Below are 22,548 nucleotides of genomic sequence, written 5' to 3' on the forward strand. Positions count from 1 at the left end.
GTCAATTTAAACATAGAATATTGATTACTAGACTCAGGGATAGAGGATTGAGAGAGGTTGCTTAATGGGTACAAGAATACAGTCTGATGTAACAAATTACAGCATTCCATAGCCTTAACAGGATGACAGTAGGTTACAAGAATGAATGGTATTCCCCGTAAGACTGGAAGAGATGAGACAGAGGACTCTAACCACAAGCAAAATGATAGGAAATGAAGAGGTCCTCCAATTCCACTCCAGCTTCCTGCTAATGTTGCCACCCATGTGCGAAACACAAATGGAGTTCTTGGCTCCTGGCTTCAGCCCAGCCCAGCTCGGGCAGTTGGGGAGTGAACCAACAAATAGAAGAACTCTCCCTGTCTCTAGCTCCCCAACTCCTCCATGACAGTCATTCTTTCAGATAAACACAGACAAATCTCTTAAAATATGCACACCACTGAATGTCAATTTTGGGCATATCTTGCTTCAAGGTTTAGTGACTATGAGCATGACCCTTTCACGAATTGCTTTTTCTAACTCAAAAGTTTATCTGATCAAACAGTTAGCAAGAACTGTCTTAACTCTTCCTGATCATGGTATCTCCTCTGCCAGGTAAGTATAAGGATTGTCTTAACTCTTGAAAGTCATTCTTTCTAATCCATGATTCAGTTTCTGGGCAGTAATAAGCACGAAGAAGCTGCAACAATGACAAACACACATCAAGAAAAAATGTTCCTGAACTCAAACCAGGACAGGAGCGAGTCAGTAATTCGTGAAGTGAAAGTAACCAATATAATGTCCTTGTGTGAAAATGGTTGTTAAGAAAATGAGTTTCAAGGTATCTATTGTACAGTAGGGTGACTACAGGTCATGGCAGCATATCCTCCTCTTGAGAAAGGTAAAGAATGGTGATCTGCTTTACCCATGTAATTCATAGCTATGGAAGGGGATCTGCTTCTTTATTAACCAGAGTTGACCAGTTCACAATGTACATATACTTCAACATTCTGGTGTTACGCAAATATCACTGGAAAAATTGAAGAAAACAAAGTCAATGAGAGGAGAAATGACTGATGGAACTGGAGCAGTAGAAGCCAGGTTTAGATGAGTGGTTATGTACAGTTTCATGAGATGCATGTTGAATATGAGAAGCAGTGGGTCTTGTGATGTTCTGAGCGAAATAACCACACAGCAGGTACCAGAGGAGCTAACTTTCCGAAGACACCGAGCTTGCAGCACCGAAGAACAGACTGTCAGGGCTGGGACACAGAGGAGGTGTGAGAGTGCTCAGCGGTGAGGTCAGTCATGGCAGATAGGCAGTGGACTTCCCTTAGGTTTGCAGACTCCTGAGGACTCATTTACCAGTCCTGTTCCCAGTGTTCCCTCTGTGCAAAGCTGGCTGGCCTTCAAAGATCCATCATTCGTGTCTGTCTGTTTTCTGCAGGGCTAATTATGCAAGAAGTCTTCTCTTTGAATATCCTTAAAAAGATTTGTACTTCAGGCTGCTGACTCGGAAATCCTCCTCTCTAGTAGGATTATGTGGTCCCTGCAATAAAGGGATCTTACCTGTCTACCTGTCAACTCACCATTGGCTGGACTTCACAGACAGACTCATTTCTCATATCTATACTCAAATTATTCCCAGGACCCCTAGAATGGAACTGGGGCAGTCTGGGTGCTTCATCAACCATTAGATGTGAGGCTGGGGGCAAATTACACTTCAGTGCTTGAGTTTCTTCAATAAAATAGGCAGAACAGTTCCTATTTCATAGGGCTGTGAATATTAAATTAGATAATACATGGCAACACTAGTCACTTCTGGTTCAGTGTAGACATTCCATAAATATTCTTTAATTTTAAAAAAGCTGTTGTAATTTAGCCCAGCTAAACTGATCATGTCATTTGAACTTATGTCTCAAAATACACTTTCATACAATTTTTTCCTTATGTCTTCATTCTATCAAATCATCTACAGCAAATTTCTAAAACATGTCATCACATATTTCTGTAGTTATCCCATGAATTAGTGAAGTCAGTGGCAATAAGCATTTTATGCCATTCTTGTATTTTGGAGTTCTGAGCTCAGAGTCATTTTTATTCATTTTCTGTGTAGGCTTCAGTTTCAATGATAGGCTGAAATAATGTATCTTCTGGCAGTTTCTATGAAAACACACTTTTAAAATATGGAGTTCTTAGGAGTCAATGATAACACAATATTGCATTCAAAGAACAAATTTCCCTTACTTCTCTTACGTGATTGCAAACTTTTACTCCCTCAGCAGTCCATAAAAGGAATTTATCCATTTAAATTAGAAGCAATCAGAATAGATTTCTCCTAATCCAGGAGGTCTCAGTCTTGGGAGACCTGCTTAGATTACGAGTTTCCACACTGACCTAGGAACAAGCATCCTTGAGGGGATCTCAGGGCTTTGTCAAGTCTTTCATAAGTGAGCCTGTTGTTCACGGTCTTTGCTCCTGTTAAGTACATGCCAGAGGGTTCTATTCCAGCACTTCCAATTTTCATTTTCAAAATGTACAGTGTGTTAAGGTTTTTGACTTTGTGGCAGTCTTATTCTTCCCCTTCTTGGTATCAACTTCCTCTTCCTTTAGTTGAAGCAAAGGCCCTTCTCAGCACTATTTTGGCTACTTTATTATTTCTTCTCATGAGATTAGTCTTTGCATGTTGTATGAAAATCCCAATTCAAAAATGTTCATAAACTGTTCCCTTTTTGAAACGATCACTCAAAAGGTCAGATTTCAACAGATCTTGCCTCTCCTGGTTCACTCCCTGTGTGTTCACAAGAACTGAGGCGCGGACAGTTGCAGCCAGAAGCCTAGGAGTCAAACAGGGTCCCACAGAAGAGCTGCAGGGACCAAAGCAATCGAAACAGCACCTGCTGTCCGCCAGGATACACACTGGGATGAAAATGGAATTGGGAGAAAAGGCGGGACTTTGAGACACTCCAATATCTGATGCAGGTAGCCCAGGCAGCATCTTCAAAGCTGCTGCAATAAATGGCAAGAATCTGTCTGGAGATGCTCTCCTATGGCTTCTTAGAGAAGTGAATCTGAGATCTTCTATTTACTTTTCTTCTTTATGGCATCATGAATAGAAGACAAGTGATATTTAAGAGAGACAGAGTCACCAAAGTGCTCCACTGACTCAGAGACGGAGGAGAGACATCTGTTTAAAAGAGCAGCAAAGTAGCACAACTCTACTGTCTGCAGCCCCTCACTTGATATGCTTCCAGTTGCTTGGACATGGCTTCCAGGCTGTAACCACTTCCCACAGATATTTTCAGAAAAGGGAAGTCGTGGGATTGAAAACTGCTTTGCTTTTCAACTGCACCTTCAAAATCAGTGTGGCTAACACTGACTTTCTGAATGCAATCATCACGAAGGCCAACAGTGAGGTAGGACTTTTGCAAGACTAAGTCACACGAGATTACACACCAGGAGTGACCTGAGCCTCACAGAGTGCTCACAGATTTGGTGGAACGCAATGTACAATACTTCAAAACCAGATTTTCTTTTAGATGAATACCATTTCGCTCTTTACAGTAATGCAACTCCCAAAGAAACAGCCTCTTCTATTTTCTTCTATTGTTAGTTCTGTAACCATGCTCTCTGCAAACGAGATCATGGGAATTTTTAAAGAGATAAATTCAATAGCATCCCATTCCTGGTCGTAATTTCCCAGGATTTCTATTACAATGAGAATAAAATAAAATCTAACCTCCTTTCATGGCCAAGGTCCCTTGCCTAAGCCCCATGGTATCAACTCATTAAGTTCTCCCTCCATTTCTTAGCTGTAGGCCACTTCATCATCAAATTCTCAAGTGCTGAATTCCTTCTCAAGGCCTTTGCTCCAGTTGTATCCTCTGGACACCATTTTTCTAAGATCACAGAGCTGGTAGCAGCTGTTTTTTGAGAAAAAATCTCTGATGTCACCTTCTCAGGCCATTCCAAAATCCCTCCCTTCCATTCTGCTTTCAAGAATTAAGCATAATACTTTTCAAGTCTGGAAAAGATGCTTCTAGGAGCACAAGAAGTTCTGCAAAGCAGTGCCTCATTCTGTACCTTGTGTCTGCTGAAAGATTACATCTCATAGTATCCTCTCAATGTGCCACCTAAGGAAAGCGTTAAGAAAAAGTTGTCTTTTGTTTAACTGTTTTTATGGGTTATTTGCTTCATCTTACCTGGACAAAACAGTTAGTTGGCAGGTATCACCTCAACATACTTCTTTAAATTGGAGCAAAACTCTAATCTCAGCCAGGGTTGCCATATTTCAAAACTGACCAAACTTCCAATCTGTTTCTCTAATGTGAAACAACTACTCGGCTTTCTCCAATTCTATTCTTTAGGGAGATTACTTGCCTTTGGGAAATTTTTACTTCCGTAGGGGAAATGGACATGGAATACATTTCCGCCTGAGTCAGGGGCAGCCGAGCTTGCCTATGGAGCTGACATTTGGAAGGAAGTAAGCAAGCTCACCTCTTCTAAGGCTTCTATACTCTAAAAAAAGCAGCAGGCAAATTAAGCGTCTATTTTCCATTTTCCTATTTTTACCTTAATATCATTTATTTGCAAGTTGTTTGTTTTCATGGTTTCTGATCTCCTCATGTGAAAATACATGGAAAACTGACAAATATGAGAAAGAAAATTATCAGAAAAATTCTAAGGCCATATTATGATTTTCTTCTTTCATCTTCCTGCACTTGTTGTTGAATAGACAGCTCAGGAAAGTATAATGATAAATGACCCTCAAATTCTGTGAATACACAAATTATCCATTGTTGTAAACAATGCTATAGCTTAGCTCATTTACAGATTTTATAAGCGGTATCTTGACACTTGATTAATACACATGGATTCATAAACAAAGGCAGAGCTTGAACAAAGAAAATATTCTATGCATAGAAAAAAATTCATAGAGTACTTGTTCACAAAGTTCTTACCTGGGTAACAGTCGAATGTCTCCAGAATATTGTTCATATCTGTAGTTTACTACATACCACTGGGAGCTATAAAATTTACAAGCCTGAAGGGAAGAAAAAAGACCATTATGTAAATCGCCATGAAGGAAATCAGTATTAAGTTTTTACTGTCCTCTAGGCGCATTCAACCATATTGAGAAGGCAACACAAACGCTTTTAACATAGGTAAGGGGCTTGCTCTTTGTAATCATTTTATGTTTTCCAGTGAAATGGAAATCTAACCTTTTCCAAACTCACTGAGGAGGAACTATTGAACATATTCTTTCTATTACACTCCATCAAGGAAAACACCATGCACTCAGCCACAACATCATCTAATCCAAGCATCCAAAACGTGCTGTTGCCTGGAGAATCTTCACTTCTTGGCTTCCCTTCTGAGAGCCTTTTTCACGACTTAAGCCTTTAGTAGCGAAAGTGTTATTATTTTCAGGGAATCCTCTTGCCATGATTTGAGCCCATGTCTTCCTGTTCTTTCTGCATTAACCAACCCCTTGCTTGTTTTTATGTCATTGATCTTGTCAGTCTGCAGCGAGTTTGCAGCTTTATCTAACGCCTCCTAAGGCTCACCCTTCCTCATGATTGTTCGAACTTTATAAATCTACATGAATAAAAAGTGACCAAAAACAGTTTTATAAACAAGTTCATAGTAAAACCAGCTACTGTAGAGTGGTACATGCTGGCTGATTGTCTTATATTTATTGATGGCAAATATTTCCCCAATGCCTACCACAGAGATGGCATTTCATTGACTGTGGGTTAACAAATGGAACTGAACTTGTTGACTTTGAAGATGCCTTTTGGTTTCAAAATTGTGTAACTTAAGGGATTAGCCTGTGAGCAATTAGATTCTAACATCTTGTCCGCTAGTGTAAGTGGATCAATGAAGGGTGACAGTGTCAGTGCCCTGCGAGCATGGAGTCCTGGGAGTGAGCTGAGCAGGTGCAGAGCTGCTGCAACCTCTGAAGCTTTAGCGCTGCCTCTGAAGTGCAGGGTGGAGGCGCTGGGCAGGAGCTGAGCTTTCAGAGAGGTACGCGCAGAACGCACGCGTCATAGTTCCGTTATGTGTACTTGGAAAAGGATTCCTTTACCATGGTCTTGCTGACCAGAGTTGCCAATGGCCTGCATATGCATGGGTTCACTCACTGGCCCTTGCTGGATGGGCTGTCTCTGTGTTACCCACCATTGACATGGACATGGAAGCATGTCACACATGAATATTCCCAACACAGCATGGATTTCACTAAATCCGAGATCTATTCACCTTACATTGCACTGACAAAACATGGGCAGACACTGTTTCATATTCATAAGGTATTAGTTTACATAAGGTTACATTTATCAGACACCAGGTTTCCTGATTTGCTCTTTCTTTCACCATGCATATTTCTATTTTTAAATATGTAAATATTATATATGTGTAATACAATGTTTTCAGGTATTCATTAATCCTGATACTCTTGAGTCCAGTTCATTGAATCAACTATAAAGTAATTTGTAATATGTTTATACCATGTTTTATGTTTATACCAAGTTTTACATACTAATATTGATGAACTTGTATCTTATCTCTAAAGTTTTTCCTGTTACAAACATAAAGAAGAACTTCGCATTTGTGGCAACTCTTTCTTAGGAGACATCAGACCATTGCTTCCTGACAAGGGATTTGACTGATCTGATCAGCGACTGTAAACTTGCTGCTACATTGGCATATCAGACCTTTAGATTGTGTTCTTTCCTGATAACAAGAAAACCAAAAGTCACTTATTCTTAAAACAAATGCAATTCATGGACCCAGTGTGGTAGACTAGCGGCTAAAGTCTTTGCCTTGCACGTGCCGGGATCCCATATGGGCACCAGTTCTTATCCCAGCGGCACTGCTTCCCATCCTGCTCCGTTTCTGGCCTGGGAAGGCAGTCGAGGACAGCCCAAAGCCTTGGGACCCCGTACCCTTTTGGGAGAACCGGAAGAGCTCCAAGCTCCTGGCTTTGGATCAGCTCAGCTCCGGCTGTTGCAGCTGCTTGAGGAGTGAATTGTCAGACAGAAGATCTTTCTCTCTGTCTCTCTTTCTCCCTGTATATGTAACCTTCTACCCCACCCCCAAAAAACAATGGATCTTAAAAGAAAAACAAATGCACTTCAGAAATTATTTTAACTCTACTTATTAAATCAAAGAGACATCTATAGCTCTAACAAGTAAACACCAGAATTGATTTTTATCTTTCTATTAAATCCTTGGCAACTCACTTCAATGGCTACACCTCTAAAAACTGCCAATGAGTGACAGCCTGCTGCCTCAAGAGACAGCTGTTGAAAGACAAATCCTCTGTAGGATTTTATTATTACCATCTTACAGAACAGAAAGGCAAGGAAAAGCTCAGATTTTTCAATCAAATTCTATACTTTGTAAAAACAAACTGGATTTGTTAGTTTTTCAATTGTTTGATAATTATAGACTTTTAAAGCAAACACACATCTGATCTCTCATTCTAGATGTTTCTGGTTCTGTTTCTGTTTGTGTGTTAAAGGTAACATGACCTAACTGGAAAGTTGAAATCTATTTTTTTGGAACTCTGGAATTTCAATTAACTAATTTTCCTAATATCAAAGGCTTTACAATCCCAACTTCATTAGCATCATGTCAGATAACTGCTGAAAGCTGCCTAGCACAGAGTAAGCTGCCACTAACAGTTGCTTTAAAAAACCCCATTTTTGGAGCAAGCATGACTCTCTCCACAAGTGCCTGCATCCCATATGGGTGCCGGTGTGTTTTCTGGTTGCTCTTCTAACCCTCCAGCTCCATGTTAATGGCCTGGGAAAGCAGCTGAGGATGGCCCAAAGCCTTGGACCCTGCATGTATGAGGAAGAACAGGAAAGAAGCTCCTGGCTCCTGGCTTCAGATCAATTCAGGCTCTGACTGTTGTGACCATTTGGGGAGTGGCCCAGTAGAGGGAAGATCTTTCTCTGCATGTCTCCTTCTCTCTGTAAATCTGTCTCTGCAATAAAAATAAATGAATGGAAGAATACATAAACAAATAAATCCCATTTTCCTGGCAAGTTTGACTCAATCCATAATTCATATTCACAACAGCTGATAATAACAACTTGTTTTTCTCGATTTAAAAAACATGCAGACTTTTGGAAAGATAATTAGGTCTTCTGATTCCTAAAGCCCCCTGTCTTCATCAACATACTTCTGAATTCATTTGCTGTGTGGATGACAATCACAGTTCAATGAGATGATTCTTAAGAATTTAAAATTCCTTCTGAATTTGTGGTTTCTCTGATTAGGAGACAGCCAGTGCATTTTACAAATGCATAACCATTTCTCCTACATAGTTATGGCATTTTGGAAATGTTACGCATAGAAAATTATTTTCTATTCTTTGTTCCAGCCCACTCAGTCGCTCTAAGAGGATCATTAAGAGCTATTATAATTACGACTACAGTTTCTCTTTGTCCACAAACCAAGCTGAAGGGATCTGCTGCAAATTCAAAGTCCCAAGCGACAATTCTGCTTGCAACAGGAGGGCAATTGCTCTCATATTTCCTTCCTGACTCTCTAGCCCACAGCAGCACCTGTTCCAAAATGTGAACTCGTCAGTGCCTTTTGAAATGGAAGCTAGCAGACTGTTCCAAAGGTAACAGAGCAACAGCTTGCTGAGCTGGTTAATTTTTCCAAGCAGCTATGACCTGATTCACAGTTTATTCATTTCTTTTGTTTGCTTGATCTACTTTTATGTCTTTTACCTCTACCTGTAAGTGTTAAGACAATAAAAAGGATGCCGCAAGTCAACTTTGCTCAGGGCTTTTGTGAAAATTTCGGAACCAGACTGTCTACAGGAGAGACTTGGGTCTACAGTGTTAAGAAAATAACAGGCGACTCAAGGAGGTGAACAAATGCTGTTCCTTTACCATGTAGATTCTGTGACTGCACATGAGTGACGCTGTGGCGTGGTCTTTGTCATGGATTTGACCGTGAACTGAGAGCCTTCGAGTCTTGCCTTCACACAGTGTGCCTTAGCAACTGGAATTACCTCTTATTTTTCACTCGTAGTGACAACACCTTTCAAAAGAACATATAACTGTGGCTCAACAGACTAATCCTCTACCTTCAAGCACTGACATCCCATAGAGGTGTTCATGTCTCAGCTGCTCCACTTCCTATCTAGCTCCCTGCTTAGGACCTGGAAAGGCAATGGAAGATGATGCAAGTCCTTGGAACCTTGCACCCACATGGGAGACCTGGAAGACACTCCAGGCTCCAGGCTCCTGGCTTCGGATGAGCTTGGCTCTTACCACTGTGGCTGCAGATGGAAGCTCTTTCCTTTTCTGTCTCTCCTCTCTATAAATCTGCCTTTGAAATAAAAATACGTAAATCCTTTTTAAAAAAGAACATATAACTTCAGCATGGGGTTTCAATACATAGTGGACGATCATTATGTATGTGTTAGGGAAACACATTCCTCTGTGTCCCCTTCCTTTAGAAATGACTAAAGATGCAGTTGGATGGTTCTAAAATCTAAATAGTTAGGAAAGGGGGGCGATTACAAAGGACACCCTTAAATAGTGTGAATTTTGCCTTTTTCTTCCTCTTCAGGGAATCATTAGCATCAATACAAATCACAAATAGCAATAAGGTTTGGCACTATAATTTGTCCTTCTCTTAAGGGAGCTGATTATTACAGTCTGGCTACAGGGTAATAAGTATATAACAAATGGCTTTTTAGATGCAAAATTATCTTTACTTCTGGCTACAGAGGATTATTAAATTATATAACTAGTTTCTTGCCAGAAAGACTAATGCAAGAGGTACATGCTTTCAGCTCTCACTTGTCATTGGGATTAATTCTGAATTTGTCAAATAATGGTGGTAATTTCATACTCATGCCATTCATCATAAAGTTAGAAGTAATTATGAATATTATATAAATGCTAAAAAACACGGCATCACAAAATTAAGTGAATTTAGGCAGATTTTGCTTTTAATGGTTCTGGATGATCAAGTGCCCACACTAAGATGTTTCAGAAAAAAGGGAAATACCATTTTTCTCAGTCAGCAGCGAGAACACGTAACCACATCTGCAAATCAGGACATCTGGTCATTCAGTGCATCAACCATACAGACAGAAAGAAAAAACTCGGACGGCTGGCATAGTGGTGTTACATGTTCATCCTCCACCTGCAGTGCCAGCAGTGGATGGAGGAGTCTGTGATGCCCCGGCTGCTCCAGTCTCCATCCAGCTCCCTGCTTCTGGCCTGGGAAAGCAGTGGAGGACGGCTTACGGTCTTAGCTCCTGCAGAAGTGAGAGGCCTGGCAAAAGTGCCTGGCTTCCGGCTTCAGATGCGCTCACCTCTGGCTGTTGCAGCCATTTGGGGAGTTACCGGTGGATGCAAAATCTCCCTCTGTCTCTCTGGAAATCTGCCTTTCAAATGAAAATAAGTGAATCTTTAAGGAAAAAAAAAAGAAAGCAAAAATGTATTTTTCTTCAAATGGGTCACCTTAAGTTTTCCATTAAATTGTTTAAAAAAATAATTTTTGCCTAATTAAAGAAAAATCTCATACTGTATTCTTCAGGAAGAAGCAAAAATAATAAGCTCAGAAAAATATACATTGTAAATACAAGTTAGACTCAATGTTGCAAATCAATCTTGTTTAACAAATTTTGATTTTGATTTTTTAAAGATTATTTATTTATTATTATTATGGGCCATTGGGACATGAATCAGTCCCCATAGAGGATCCTGGTGCGTGCAAGGTAAGGACTTCAGCCGCTAGGCTATTGTACCGGGCCCTTGATTTTGATTTAATTCCTCAAAATATCACTTCATATGAGCTAAGGTTATTATGAAGATGTGGTTGACAGTAAATTGAAAACTGACCAAAATATTTGGCTTTTCTTTCAACATCTGTTCTCTGGGGAATGGGTATGTGTCCTGCAGCACTTGTCCCATCATCACAGAAGCCGAGCAGGATTCCTGGCCCCAGCTCCCAATCCCTCCTTCCTGACAGAGTCCACATCTGGGAGGATGCCCCTGGGATCTGGTTCATGAGTCAGGAGCCTTGATTCTGACCTCAGCCATGGCTACCTAAACAAGAGTCACTAATCACAAGCTCCCAGCCTGCATGCTTGTCTATTACCCTGCTTTTCGAATTACATATCAAAAAACACGAAAAATGTATTGTTAAGGTAATTCAACAACCTGCAATATCAGACTTTTGTAAGTCACAGCTGTACTTGACCTGGAAGCATAGACTAAATTCAGGTAGATCTCACCGGTAGTTTGTCATGATGAGAATAATGGACGGTACCAAAGCAGTTTGGTAACTTTGCCACCCAACCACTCTTGCCTTGTAGGGTATAATACCTGTGTTACGGCTCAATGTAAACATTTTTAGGATTGAACTTAAAATGGGTTCTTTTTCTATTTATAAGCCCCAAGGTCTCCGATGTATATTTTTGTGTTTTCACTCACTGCCAAACATTTTAGATTTTATTGTGGAGAAAGGGTAGCTGATTTAAAATTGGAACAGGTTTCCATATTTGGAAACAAGATGGTTATTCTAGGGATTTTTGGACTAAAAAATATATTTCCTCACTGCTGTTAATGCAAAGCACACATCCACTTTCTTTTCAACACGCTTCCATTCTATATTTTACACAACTTAAATTTCTCTGGATTTACCTTAAACAATTTTTATATGTCTTTTTTTTCTACCTTTAGTGTTTTTGTATGTTTAGCATTAAGAAAATTAAAGGAACTAATTTTATTTTGCCAGGATAGCAATACTTGTAAAATAGACACAAAGTAATATGCCAGAGAAATATAGTATATTTTGATTTTTTTAAAGTCACAAAATAAATAAACCTAATAAATTTATCTTCCAAAAAGCTGAAAATGAGATGTGTCTGAACTATAAACAAGACATTATTAGTGAAAACAAAAGCCATTTGACGCTCATTTTGTAGGTAATACTTTAAAGTCTTTTAATTTATTTATTTGAGAGGGATAATGGGAAGAGAAGAAAGATGAGATAGAGAGAGAAAAAGAGAGAAATCTTGTTTCATCTCCCAATGGCTAAGAGGCTGTGTGTGAAGCTAGCAACCATCTCCAACGTGACCGGAAGGAACTCAGCACTGAGCCACCATCACTTCCGCTGGGGTCTGCATTCAAACACTGAAGTGAGGACTGGACCCAGCTAACCAACGTGGGATGGGGTGTCTTAAGCACCAGGCTGTGTGCTTGCTTCCAACATTCATTTTATTAAGGAAGGACATAATATTATGTTTTTAATTTTGAGAAATTTTTGTAGCGACATGTTTCCAAATATGCTTGCGGAACTTAAATTTAGGCATTGATATCGTATCACAGAAATTAGAAGTAGCACAAGAAGCATCACCATTACTCTGCTGGGGTTGCTGTGTAATGAAGGCAGCAGAATCATGAGTGTGATTCAGCATTTAACATCAGGACACGGTATTAAATCTGTAACTCTTCTCCACCTCATTGTGCATTGAACACCATTCTTACTTATGGTCAAGTTTGAGAGCACATTTTTCTACATATGATATTTAAACTTTTTATAAAATATATTAAACAAAGGCATTGTGGTTATAACAACTTTTTTGTTAGGGCCAGTGTGGAGGTACAGTAGGCTAACCCTCTGACCTTTGCCACCATCATCCCATATAGGCACCGATTCATGTCCCGGCTGTTCCAATTCCCATCCAACTCTCTGCTCATGGCCTGGGAAAACGGCAGAGGATAGCTCAAGTTTTTAAGACCTCGAACCCACATGGGAGACCCAGGGGAAGTTCTGGCTCCTGGCTTGGGATTAGTTCAGCTCTGATTGTTATGGCCATATAGGAAGTAACCCAGCAGATGGAAGACCTTCTCTTTCTGTCTCTGTAAAATCTGCCTTTCAAGTAAAAATAAATAAATCTTAAAAACAAACAAGAATACAGGACAACAACATGCTGACACATTCTGCATCTCTTCAGAGTTCAATCTACTGTAACCACGTTGTGCTCACAGCTTCTGAGCCTTCTCTTTTAAAAACTGCCAGTGACCTCGAGTAGCCAATGCAAGAATCCCTACCATGGTCCTTCGGCATGGAACACCATCGTTCAGACAAGCTTTGCTTCTCCCGAGATAAAACTTTGTCTTCAGCCTCTCTGACCACTCCGTCTCCACTGCAGGAGAGCGATCCTTCTCACAAGCCTCTCAAGTGGGAACGTAACACTAGGGACCTGCGCTCTCAAGACCCAGAGGAAGTTCTGGCTCCTGGCTTGGTATTAATATCCATACCATTTCTGGACACCTTATTGTGTGCCTACCCATTGCCCTGAAATCTGGCCCAAACATACAGCATGCCTTCTGGGAAACGGCTTAATAAGAATTTTACAAAGTAACGGAAGTGATGGGAATATGAATGGAAACTGCTATGGCAAAAAATATAGTTACTGTGACCTTAAAGTTTAGCCTGTCCTTGCAACTCTTTAGAGCATAGAAATGTAGTTGTTTTAGCCACTTTTATAATTCTTTAACTAGAGGAAATATAGGGCGATTTTATTAACATCATGGAGATATACTTTGGATTATTGTTTGATTGTTTATGAGGTTGTAGAGCCTACAGTTGTAGTGGGATTTAATGTTTGAAACTTTTTGTCTTGGATCTTTATGTTTTTTCTCTTTTGTTGTATTTCTCCCACTGATAGATAACTTGTGAAAATAAAATGTAGTAGGAATGTTTTACTGACTAGTAGGTAACCATCTGTGCTTTGGCCTTGGAGTTCTGGCTGTCACCTAATGGCTATTTCTGAAGAATGAATAACGGCTTGCTTTAAAGAAACTGATTATAGTAAATTACAGAATTTTTTTTAAGAGCACCTTGGTGACCATGAAACAAAAAATAAAATAATCAAACATCTGTGCATACCCATATAGTAAGAGAGTAAAAATAGAACAATTAAACGATTGTGCAGAGGTTTGTGATGCGTCTGAGTAAATAAAAGGGACAGCTTCTTCTTGAGCTGTAGAAGGCCCCAGATGGCAGTGTCCGTGTCTTTTCTTATCGCCGACTCCACGCACCCTTCTCGAGCTCCGAACTCAGCTGCAGCTGGACTCGGCAGTTTTTGTGTATTTAGGCACGCATGTCTACAGATACTTGCTTCTATCCTCCCACATTTCCTGAGTCTTCAATGCTTCATGCCTCCAACAAAGTCAGACTTGTATTTCCGAAATCGATACTTGTGCCTCACTTCATGCTTGTCCTGCTTCTGCAGCCGGGTTGGTTTACAGAAATCAGAGAGGACTTTGTTCTCAGAACAAGAAGAACTTGCTACCTTGGTACCCTGTCAGTACTGAGGTTCCACGGAAGGCGCCCCTTGAACGCACTTTGCCCTTTAGCCCTAGAACTGTCCTCTCACCAGAACTTAGCTTTAATTACTCTGCTGAGTTTCTGCTTTATATCATCCTTTGTGTGTATGAAAAGGGAAAGTTTTGCTCAGGAAGTCTGCATTCTATTTATAGGGCCCTGTAATTGACTCTTCCCCCAGGCCCACAGTGGGGGGGGGTTAATCACGGAAGTGTTTGATTAATGGTTCTAGATGTTGACTTTAAGCCACTCACACAGATCAGATAGAAGGTGATGCTCTCCAGCGGCTATTTGCCAAGTATTCGTGTTCCACCGCTAGTTTTACTTTCAGAAACACAGTCATGGAAGCATTATTATAGTCCTATTTAAAGGTGAAGAAACTAAGCAAGGTTAACAGGCTCTTGGAATTAGAGACTGTTGCCTTGTGAGCAGTGGGGTCGCTCACCATGCTGCGCTGCCAACCACATGGCTTAAAGGAACTCATCAAAGGGCACATACCATAAAATAAGTAAGAACGTGAAGTGGAAAACTAGAGAGAGCAGAGCTGGATTTCTGGTTGTGTATGACTTTGTGTAAGTTAGTTCATCCTTCAGAGCTTGTCTTCTAGGCTGTAAAATTCGGTTCTAGTTACTACAGAGAGCTTAAACACACACATGATATATACATACATATATATATATAATACTAAATATACTATATATGCAATTTTTGCTAAACTGTGACTTGTTAACATCAACTATGGATTGTCTTCCTAGAGGTAAAATAAACCTAAGCTTCCATGGGAGAAATCCATAACCTTACATTTAAGAGAAAATGCAGACTTCAACAATTATTTTAACGGAAATTTTAAAACAGGTAAAATGGAAAAGGAAGGTACATTTCATTTTATGTAACTCTCCTTAAAAATATGAAGTCAGTCAAGATTTCCTTGGAAAAGAACACTGAAGCCTTTCACAGGAGGCTGAGAATTGTCAGAGAGAGAGACTGAGAGATGAAATTGTTGTTGAGCTGGGAATGTTAGTCTTGCCAATCTGTTGCCTAGCAGCCTTAGTATCTTTCATGGTCACCCTGTGAGAAGCCAACAGAACACTGCAGCACAAGGTGGGCCAGAAAGTTGCTTAGTGCAGTAGCTATGACATCCTAAGCAGTATTTCTACAAAATCGTATAGACCTCAATAAAAACATTTCACCGCTGGCTTGATGGGTTGCACCGAGCCAGTCAACATTTCTTAAAGTGTGGTCCACAGAATCACCTGTTCAAAAACAATGAGACCAAGAAGGGGAAGACTGAGAGAAGTCATTCTTCTAGAGGGCTGCTGCACCTGTTGGCAGTCAGCGCTGTCTCAAGTACTCAGAGGCTGGGGCTGGCGGGCAGGTGTCATGTTGGATCTGTCTGTTCCTACTTGGAAGATGCTGGCTGAGAAAGCAACTTCAATCTCTTTATCAGCAGGAGGCAAAGAGGATGATAGTGATGCACTATGATTCATAATTGCGACAAGGGTCTGTATCAGGCAAAAAGGTAGCATTCAGTCAAGGGCAGCTGCTACTGGCAAATTGTGGCCAAGACTTGTTGCCAGCACAGATCTCTGGAGTCATTTGTCAGCCTCAACCCAGTTTTCATGATGAACACTTTATCTGTGCTGTCAGGTTTGGCTATTTATACTCCGTTACCATCTGTAACCGGGTCTTTATCTTCTTCCCTTGCTATAAGGTCCAGGCTCCCCTGTATCTCCATCGTTAAAACAAATGTATTTCAGTGTTTTCACTGCTAGTGATACTGAAAAAAAATCAGGAAATCAGATAGTTTTCTATGCTTGCCTCTAGATTTCTCTCCCTTAATTCCATCAGCTGAGTAAAATGAGACAGAAAAAGACTGACTGATGTTGCTGATGGGAGCTGGGTGTTCTGTCCTGGGATTTTCAGGCTACCAGTCAGGCAGGACCTAAGAAGCACCTTCCCTTTGGTTCTCCTTGGAGAAGTTCTTGGGAGGAAGTGAGAAGCAGACAGTGGGAGTGAGAAAAGAAGGCCTACTAGTAAGGGAATTAAACCGAGAGCAAGAGGGAATGTAAGGATTCCTCCCCAGGTCAAGTAACAACAGCAAGGCAAGTCCTTGGGTCAAGCTGTTCCTGGCTACCATGACAACTCTCCCAGAATGGAAGACAGCATCAGAAAGAAGCTTGGTTCCTGAGAAAGCAATTTCTACAACCCAAAGGAAACTGCTGAAAAATTGAACGGCACAGAAGTCATTTACACAGAAAATGAGCGAAGGGACCACGGAATGGGAAGTTTCTAAGATTACAGAAATATTTATAACTTCATAGTAGTTACATTAAAAATGCTGAAGAACGGGGCCAGTGTGGTGGTATAACAAGTAATTCCTGGCCTGTGGCATCAGCATCTCATATGGGCAGCAATTCAAGTCCCAGCTACTCCACTTTCGATCCAGCTCTCTAAGGATGGCCTGGAAAGGCAACAGAGATTGGCTCAAGGCCTTGAGGCCCTGTGCTGATGTGTGAGAGCCAGAGGGAGACCTGCCCAGCTATAGCCCTTGCGGCCATCTGAGCTATGAACCAGCAGATGGAAGATCTCTCTGTTTCTTCCACGTAACTCTGACTTGCAAGTAAAAATAAACAAATAAGCAAAGTGGTGAAAAATGGACTACATCAGATGAACTTGACTTCTTCGAGTGGCACACAAGGACCACATAGAGAGTCATGAAGAACATGAGATTCTGAGCGCTCCTTATGACTTTTTCATTATCGTATGAAAATAATAAAAATATACCCTGAAGTCATTTCTTATCTAACTACCTAATAACGTGAAGAATGATACTGCTTTTTGACTTTTGTAAACAAATTTAGCCAAGGTTGAGCTGCTTCCATTTTGGCAATATTTGAAAAATATATTCCAATGGTTTCCAAATATTTTTAATTACCAAATCCTCTTAATTTAATTATCCTGTTAATATTTTAAATTACCAAATCCAACATAATAAAAAAGTGACGTAAATTTAAAGTTTCTTTTATTTCCGTATGTTCCCAGACTTGAGATAACCAATGTGCAAAGCTTGATGGTACATTTTCAATATTTTTCAGACTCAATCAAACTCATTTATGTGTACACTGGCAATTTTTTTTTATCTTAGTGACATCACACTATACTTTTATGTCTTACTTTTTCTCTTAATCTATGTAAAATATTTCACATCCATTTACTGTATGCTACCTGGGTTATATATTACTACAAAATGCAGATGTAAAAAAAAATTTAATATATCAAACAATCCTATCATGTCTGTAATTCTTTGTGTATTCGTGCTAGTTTTTAGGATATGTATGTGCCTATTCAAGTGATATTTAGACATTCTTATGAGTTACAGATGGGAAAGATACAGATCTGTATTTCAAACACTGTGTGATGATGTTTCTTTCATATATTCTCATCATGACTAAATGATATACATACTAGCATTTTTCTCCTTTTTGACTGCTCTTAATTTTTAATTAATTGCGTATATTTTTTGTTTAATTTGCATCTCCATGAGAATTAATGAGGCTCAGCAAATATGCATGCCTCCTGGAAAACTGGGTTTCTTAATTTGAACTGTTGCCCAGTTCACGGCCTGGCAGCGTGGCCTAGTGGCTGAAGTCCTCGCCTTGAACGCCCCGGGATCCCATATGGGCGCAGGTTCTAATCCCAGCAGCTCCACTTTCCCATCCAGCTCCCTGCTTGTGGCCTGGGAAAGCAGTCGAGAACGGCCCAAAGCCTTGGGACCCTGCACCTGCGTGGAAGACCTGGAGGAAGCTCCTGGCTCCTGGCTTCGGATCAGCACAGCACCAGTCGTTGCACTCACTTGGGGAGTGAATCATCGGATGGAAGATCTTCCTCTCTGTCTCTCCTCCTCTCTGTCTCTCTGCCTTTCCAATTAAAAAAAAAAAAATAAATCTAAAAAAAGTAATTTTAATGTCTTCCTCATTATGGTATACTAAATATTAGAAACCTGCATGCTATGTATGTATGTGTGTCAGGGAGCATGTTAAGCAATGAGTTGAAAATTTCTCTAAATATTTGCTTTTGATTTTATTTGTGGTATCCATCATTAAAAAGTTTTTAATTTTTACTAAGTTGAATTTGTTTACCTTTCAACTTAAAAGTGGTTTCTGGGCCTGGTGCTATGGCCTAGTGGCTAAAACCTCTGACCCTGCACGCACCAGGATCCCATGTGGGTGCCAGTGTGTGTCCTGGCTGCTCCACTTCCCATCCAGCTTCCTGCTTGTGGCCTGGGAAAGCAGTCGAGGACGGCCCAAAGCCTTGGGACCTGAACCTGCGTGGGAGATCCCGAGGAGGCTCCTGGCTCCTTTGGATCAGCCCAGGGTGGGCCGTTCTGGCTGCCTGCCGGATGAGCCAGAAGGAAGATGTTTTTCTGCCTTTCCTTGCTTCTGTAAATCTACCTTTCCAATAAAAAAATAATACTTTTTTAAAACATACTTTAAAATTTTTATTATTTTTAATAATAAAAATTATTATTATGGTTTCCTATATTTTTATAACTTTTGTTTTGAAAATGTATGTTTTTAAAGAAGATTTGCTTATTTATTTGAAAGACAAAGTGAGCACTTTGACGTGCTGATTCAGCCCTCCGGGGCCCGAACAGCCAGAGCTGGGATGGGCCAAAGGGCCCAGGTCCTTGGGTCGTATCTGGCTACCTTCCAGGTGCATCAGGAAGAAACTGCACGGGCAGTGGAGTAGCTGGGCTTTGGACTGGTACTCGAACGCGGGACGCAGGCCCAAGCTGCAGTTTAGCATGGAGAGCTGTAACACCTGGCCCTAAAAGTTTATGTGTTTATTGTTCTGGGATTCATGTCTTTGACATGAGACAGAAGCCTCATTGCTTTTTCCAAACCGGGCAGTGAGTGCTTTCTGTTGAGCTGCCAGCCTTCTCAGCGACCCTGAAGTACCACCTTTCCCCCCAAAACATCACATCTCCGTGTGCATGCGACTCCCCCCAAGACTTGGTTTTTTCTATTGTACTTATTAATTCTGCAATTCCAAGACATAAAAAATATGTAGGAAGTTCCAGTTCATTTTTTAAAAGCTTGTATTTCTGTAATGTCTACGGAAAGTAAGACTTCACCTCAGATACAAACGCAAAGTCTGAATACAATGGCATTAACTGGAATAAAACAGGTAGCAGAGTTATCGTACCATTTAAAAGAGAGTTTATACCAGAAATGTAAGCATGGGTGTACGGGATGAAAATCAGTTAATTCTACTGCAGCGATGAGTTAAAGCTGAAAACTTTTTACAGCACTAGGCACATTACGCATATGACCACACAGGACAGCCAGCGTTTTGCAACCACTCAAAAGACTAAAAAAGGTACTTTTTGAAACATCATAATAGATGTCAGTAATGAAGATAACATATTGTATTTCAGAAAGTATCACAGAGTGTCTGACACTATCATTATGGATTTTTTTTTTCTTTTTCCTACCAACCGCATAGCAGACATAAATAGGTAATAATGGAATTTGGAAAAAAAAAAGTGAGTGTATGGCAGATGATGAACTGAATTCAATATTAAAATATGAATGCCAATTAGATTAGCATTAATATGTATATGACTAAGTCAGATATGTTGAAGAGCTGAGAAAAAGATTTTGGAAATGCAGCAGCTTTAATTAAATCCTAAATGGGATATGCCGATTTGTCCGTATTAAAGGCTGCGTTTGGAATCTGTGCAGTGGATATCATCACTGCACTTTCTGTAAAGGCTGGCATGGCTTCATTTCATCTATTCAACAAACACACTTGAAGCTGACCCAGACCCTGCCCGAAGTAGCCTGGTTTCCGGTCAGAGGGAGAAGCTGTTCTGCAGTCTTCTCAGACACCCATTTGTGGCAGGTGTATAGACTACACAGATTTCATTCATTATTTCAAAGTTATCCACAGGGCTTTGCCATCCACTATCTCCATTCATCATTTGGTCTGTAAGCATCATTCTTGGGTTACGAACAGCCAAACCTGCCGATGCTCAATCCAAAAGTTCACAGAAACGTGCATTATGGGATAAACGAAGCATAGATTTCACAATTTTTGCACAAAATCAGTATTTTAAAAACTATTTCCCATGAAGTTTTTGGAATACTCTTTCACAAAATCAGAGAGCATTTGCATATAATTTATATAGTCCCTTTGCATATTTTAAATGACTTTAGACCTCTAGGTTACTTTTATTACATAAGACAATGTGTTATATACACATACATAGTTGTTATAATATATTGTTCAGGGATTAATAGCAAGAAAATTATACATGTTCAGTACAAGTACACTTTTTCCGGAATATTATGTTTCACAACTGAATCTATGAATGTGAAATTTCCGGTTCTGTGAGGGCAAGCTATATCCCTAAAATGGGAAACTCTAAAATTCTCACATGGTCACTCCCCAAACTGGGTGCAAATCAGTGAAATCATATCAAACTTTGTTAAGTTCACTTTATGGTTTCTCCACACAGAATTTTAAGTTAGAAATCTTGAACAGCCACCCATGCAAACTGAGGGACGGGGAGCAGGAGAGCGAACCACAGACGTCAACCGGTCAGGACAGCGGGGAAGACAGCCACCTGCCAGCGTGTTGAGAACTCCTCGGGCAGCAAACCTTCCCCAGACGGAAGCCCGAGAAGCTTCATGCTTACCTCTTTCACCAGTAAGTTCTCTGCCTTGTGCTCTGCGTCTTCAGGGACGGTGGAGTACAATGTTCGGATGTCCCAGGGCACTGTGGCTGTCTGCGAGCAGCAAGAGAAAGAAGTTAAACACTCTCGCAAGTGTTGTGAAGGCCGCCCTGCCAGGAGCACGAGCAACGTTCTTGTTCAATACAGCATTTGAGGGTGAACAAGAGGGAGAGAAACTTCCACAGCTGTTACCCATTCAATCTCTAGGAGAGAAGGTTGACATTCTTGAGTGACCACTCCTAACACTATTTCAGTGACTGATAAGGGAAGCTCATAATCGGAAACTTAGTTTTCCTTTCTGGGGAGAACAAACATTTAGGCAAATGCACAGATATGTATTTTGAATTTAGCTTCTTTTCACTGGAAGCATTTTTAAAACTGCTATTACTGTTTATTTTAAAACAAATGTGAAGTAAGGATAAAAATTTTAAATTAGCACCTTTGTAATTCTATTATAATTAAGCTTTTGACAGGCTAAACTTGTCAGTCCTTTGAGGAGTTTCTGTCTCTGTGTGTTTGTGTTTGAAGGTATAGTTGGTTGGCAGAAAACAAAGAATGCTCAGTAAAAATCTGGACTTGGAAGAAAATAGATCATGTTTTTGGCATCCCCATTTTTCTTGGAAATAGCAAAATATTTTTCAAGTTTCATGCTAAATAAACTACTCTGTAGTTAATGAATATACATGAATGGATACATAAGGTACTTCTTTAAACAAAACATCGAAAGCAGAATTCCACAGACTGTTTACTTTTTCATTTACCTTTTTCAAAGACAGAGGTAGACAAGCACATAGCAATCTTTAATCTGCTGATTTACTCTCCAACTGGTTGCCACGGTTGAAACTGGGCTAGTTAGAAGCCAGAGGACAAAAGGCAGGGGCTTCCTCTGAGGTTCCCCAATAGGTGCATGGGTCCAAATACTTGGCCATCTCCCACTGTCTTTCAAGGAACACTAGTAGGGAGCTGGATCAGAAGTGTGGCAGTCAGGACTTGAACTGTACCCACATGGGATGCTAGTACTGCATGGACTGGATGAAGGCAGGAGCTTCACCGGCTAAGCCACAACGCCAGAGCTAGTTGTTTGCTTTAACTGTATCTTGAGATCCATTGAGCCAGGCAGTGGAAGATGCCTTGATAAAGCAGAAATCTTTCACCAGCATCAGCTCCCTTTGCTAAGTTCCTTTTGGTGGTTATGGAAATACTGAAACAATGAGTTTATTGTGTGTCCCCCAAATGACAAATGAAACATCAGGATGCCAAAGCACAGGCCAGGATCTTTAAACTGTTCCAGGTAAAGAAAATTCGTCTGGTTAATCATTGGAACAGATGAGAATGTCAAAACCCATCCTTTCTGGGAGATGAGTAACAAATGGTGTGAGGAAGTTCAGTTTTCCGAGTTCACAGTCATTGCTGCCAACTCCACCACCATGGACAGCATCATCCCCTTATTTCTTTTCTTC

General features: G+C 40.4%; 1 protein-coding gene across 9 annotated transcripts in view; it reads right to left on the reverse strand.

Annotated features, from left to right (window-relative positions):
* The window catches only part of DOCK10 (dedicator of cytokinesis 10), a 271,550-nt gene that overhangs the window by 106,832 nt on the left and 142,170 nt on the right, over positions 1 to 22,548 (reverse strand). For all 9 annotated transcript variants that reach the window (XR_009245506.1, XR_009245507.1, XM_004576766.4 and 6 more), the window contains exons 3-4: positions 21,053 to 21,142; positions 4,938 to 5,020 (exon numbers count right to left, since the gene is read on the reverse strand). Coding sequence is in view for 7 of the 9 variants with exons in the window: in XM_004576766.4 (XP_004576823.2) it covers positions 4,938 to 5,020; positions 21,053 to 21,142 (173 nt within the window). In the remaining 2 variants the exon portion in view is untranslated. The remainder of the gene's footprint in view (positions 1 to 4,937; positions 5,021 to 21,052; positions 21,143 to 22,548) is intronic.

This window comes from Ochotona princeps, chromosome 5 (genome assembly GCF_030435755.1).
Source record: "Ochotona princeps isolate mOchPri1 chromosome 5, mOchPri1.hap1, whole genome shotgun sequence".
Lineage (NCBI taxonomy): Eukaryota > Metazoa > Chordata > Mammalia > Lagomorpha > Ochotonidae > Ochotona > Ochotona princeps.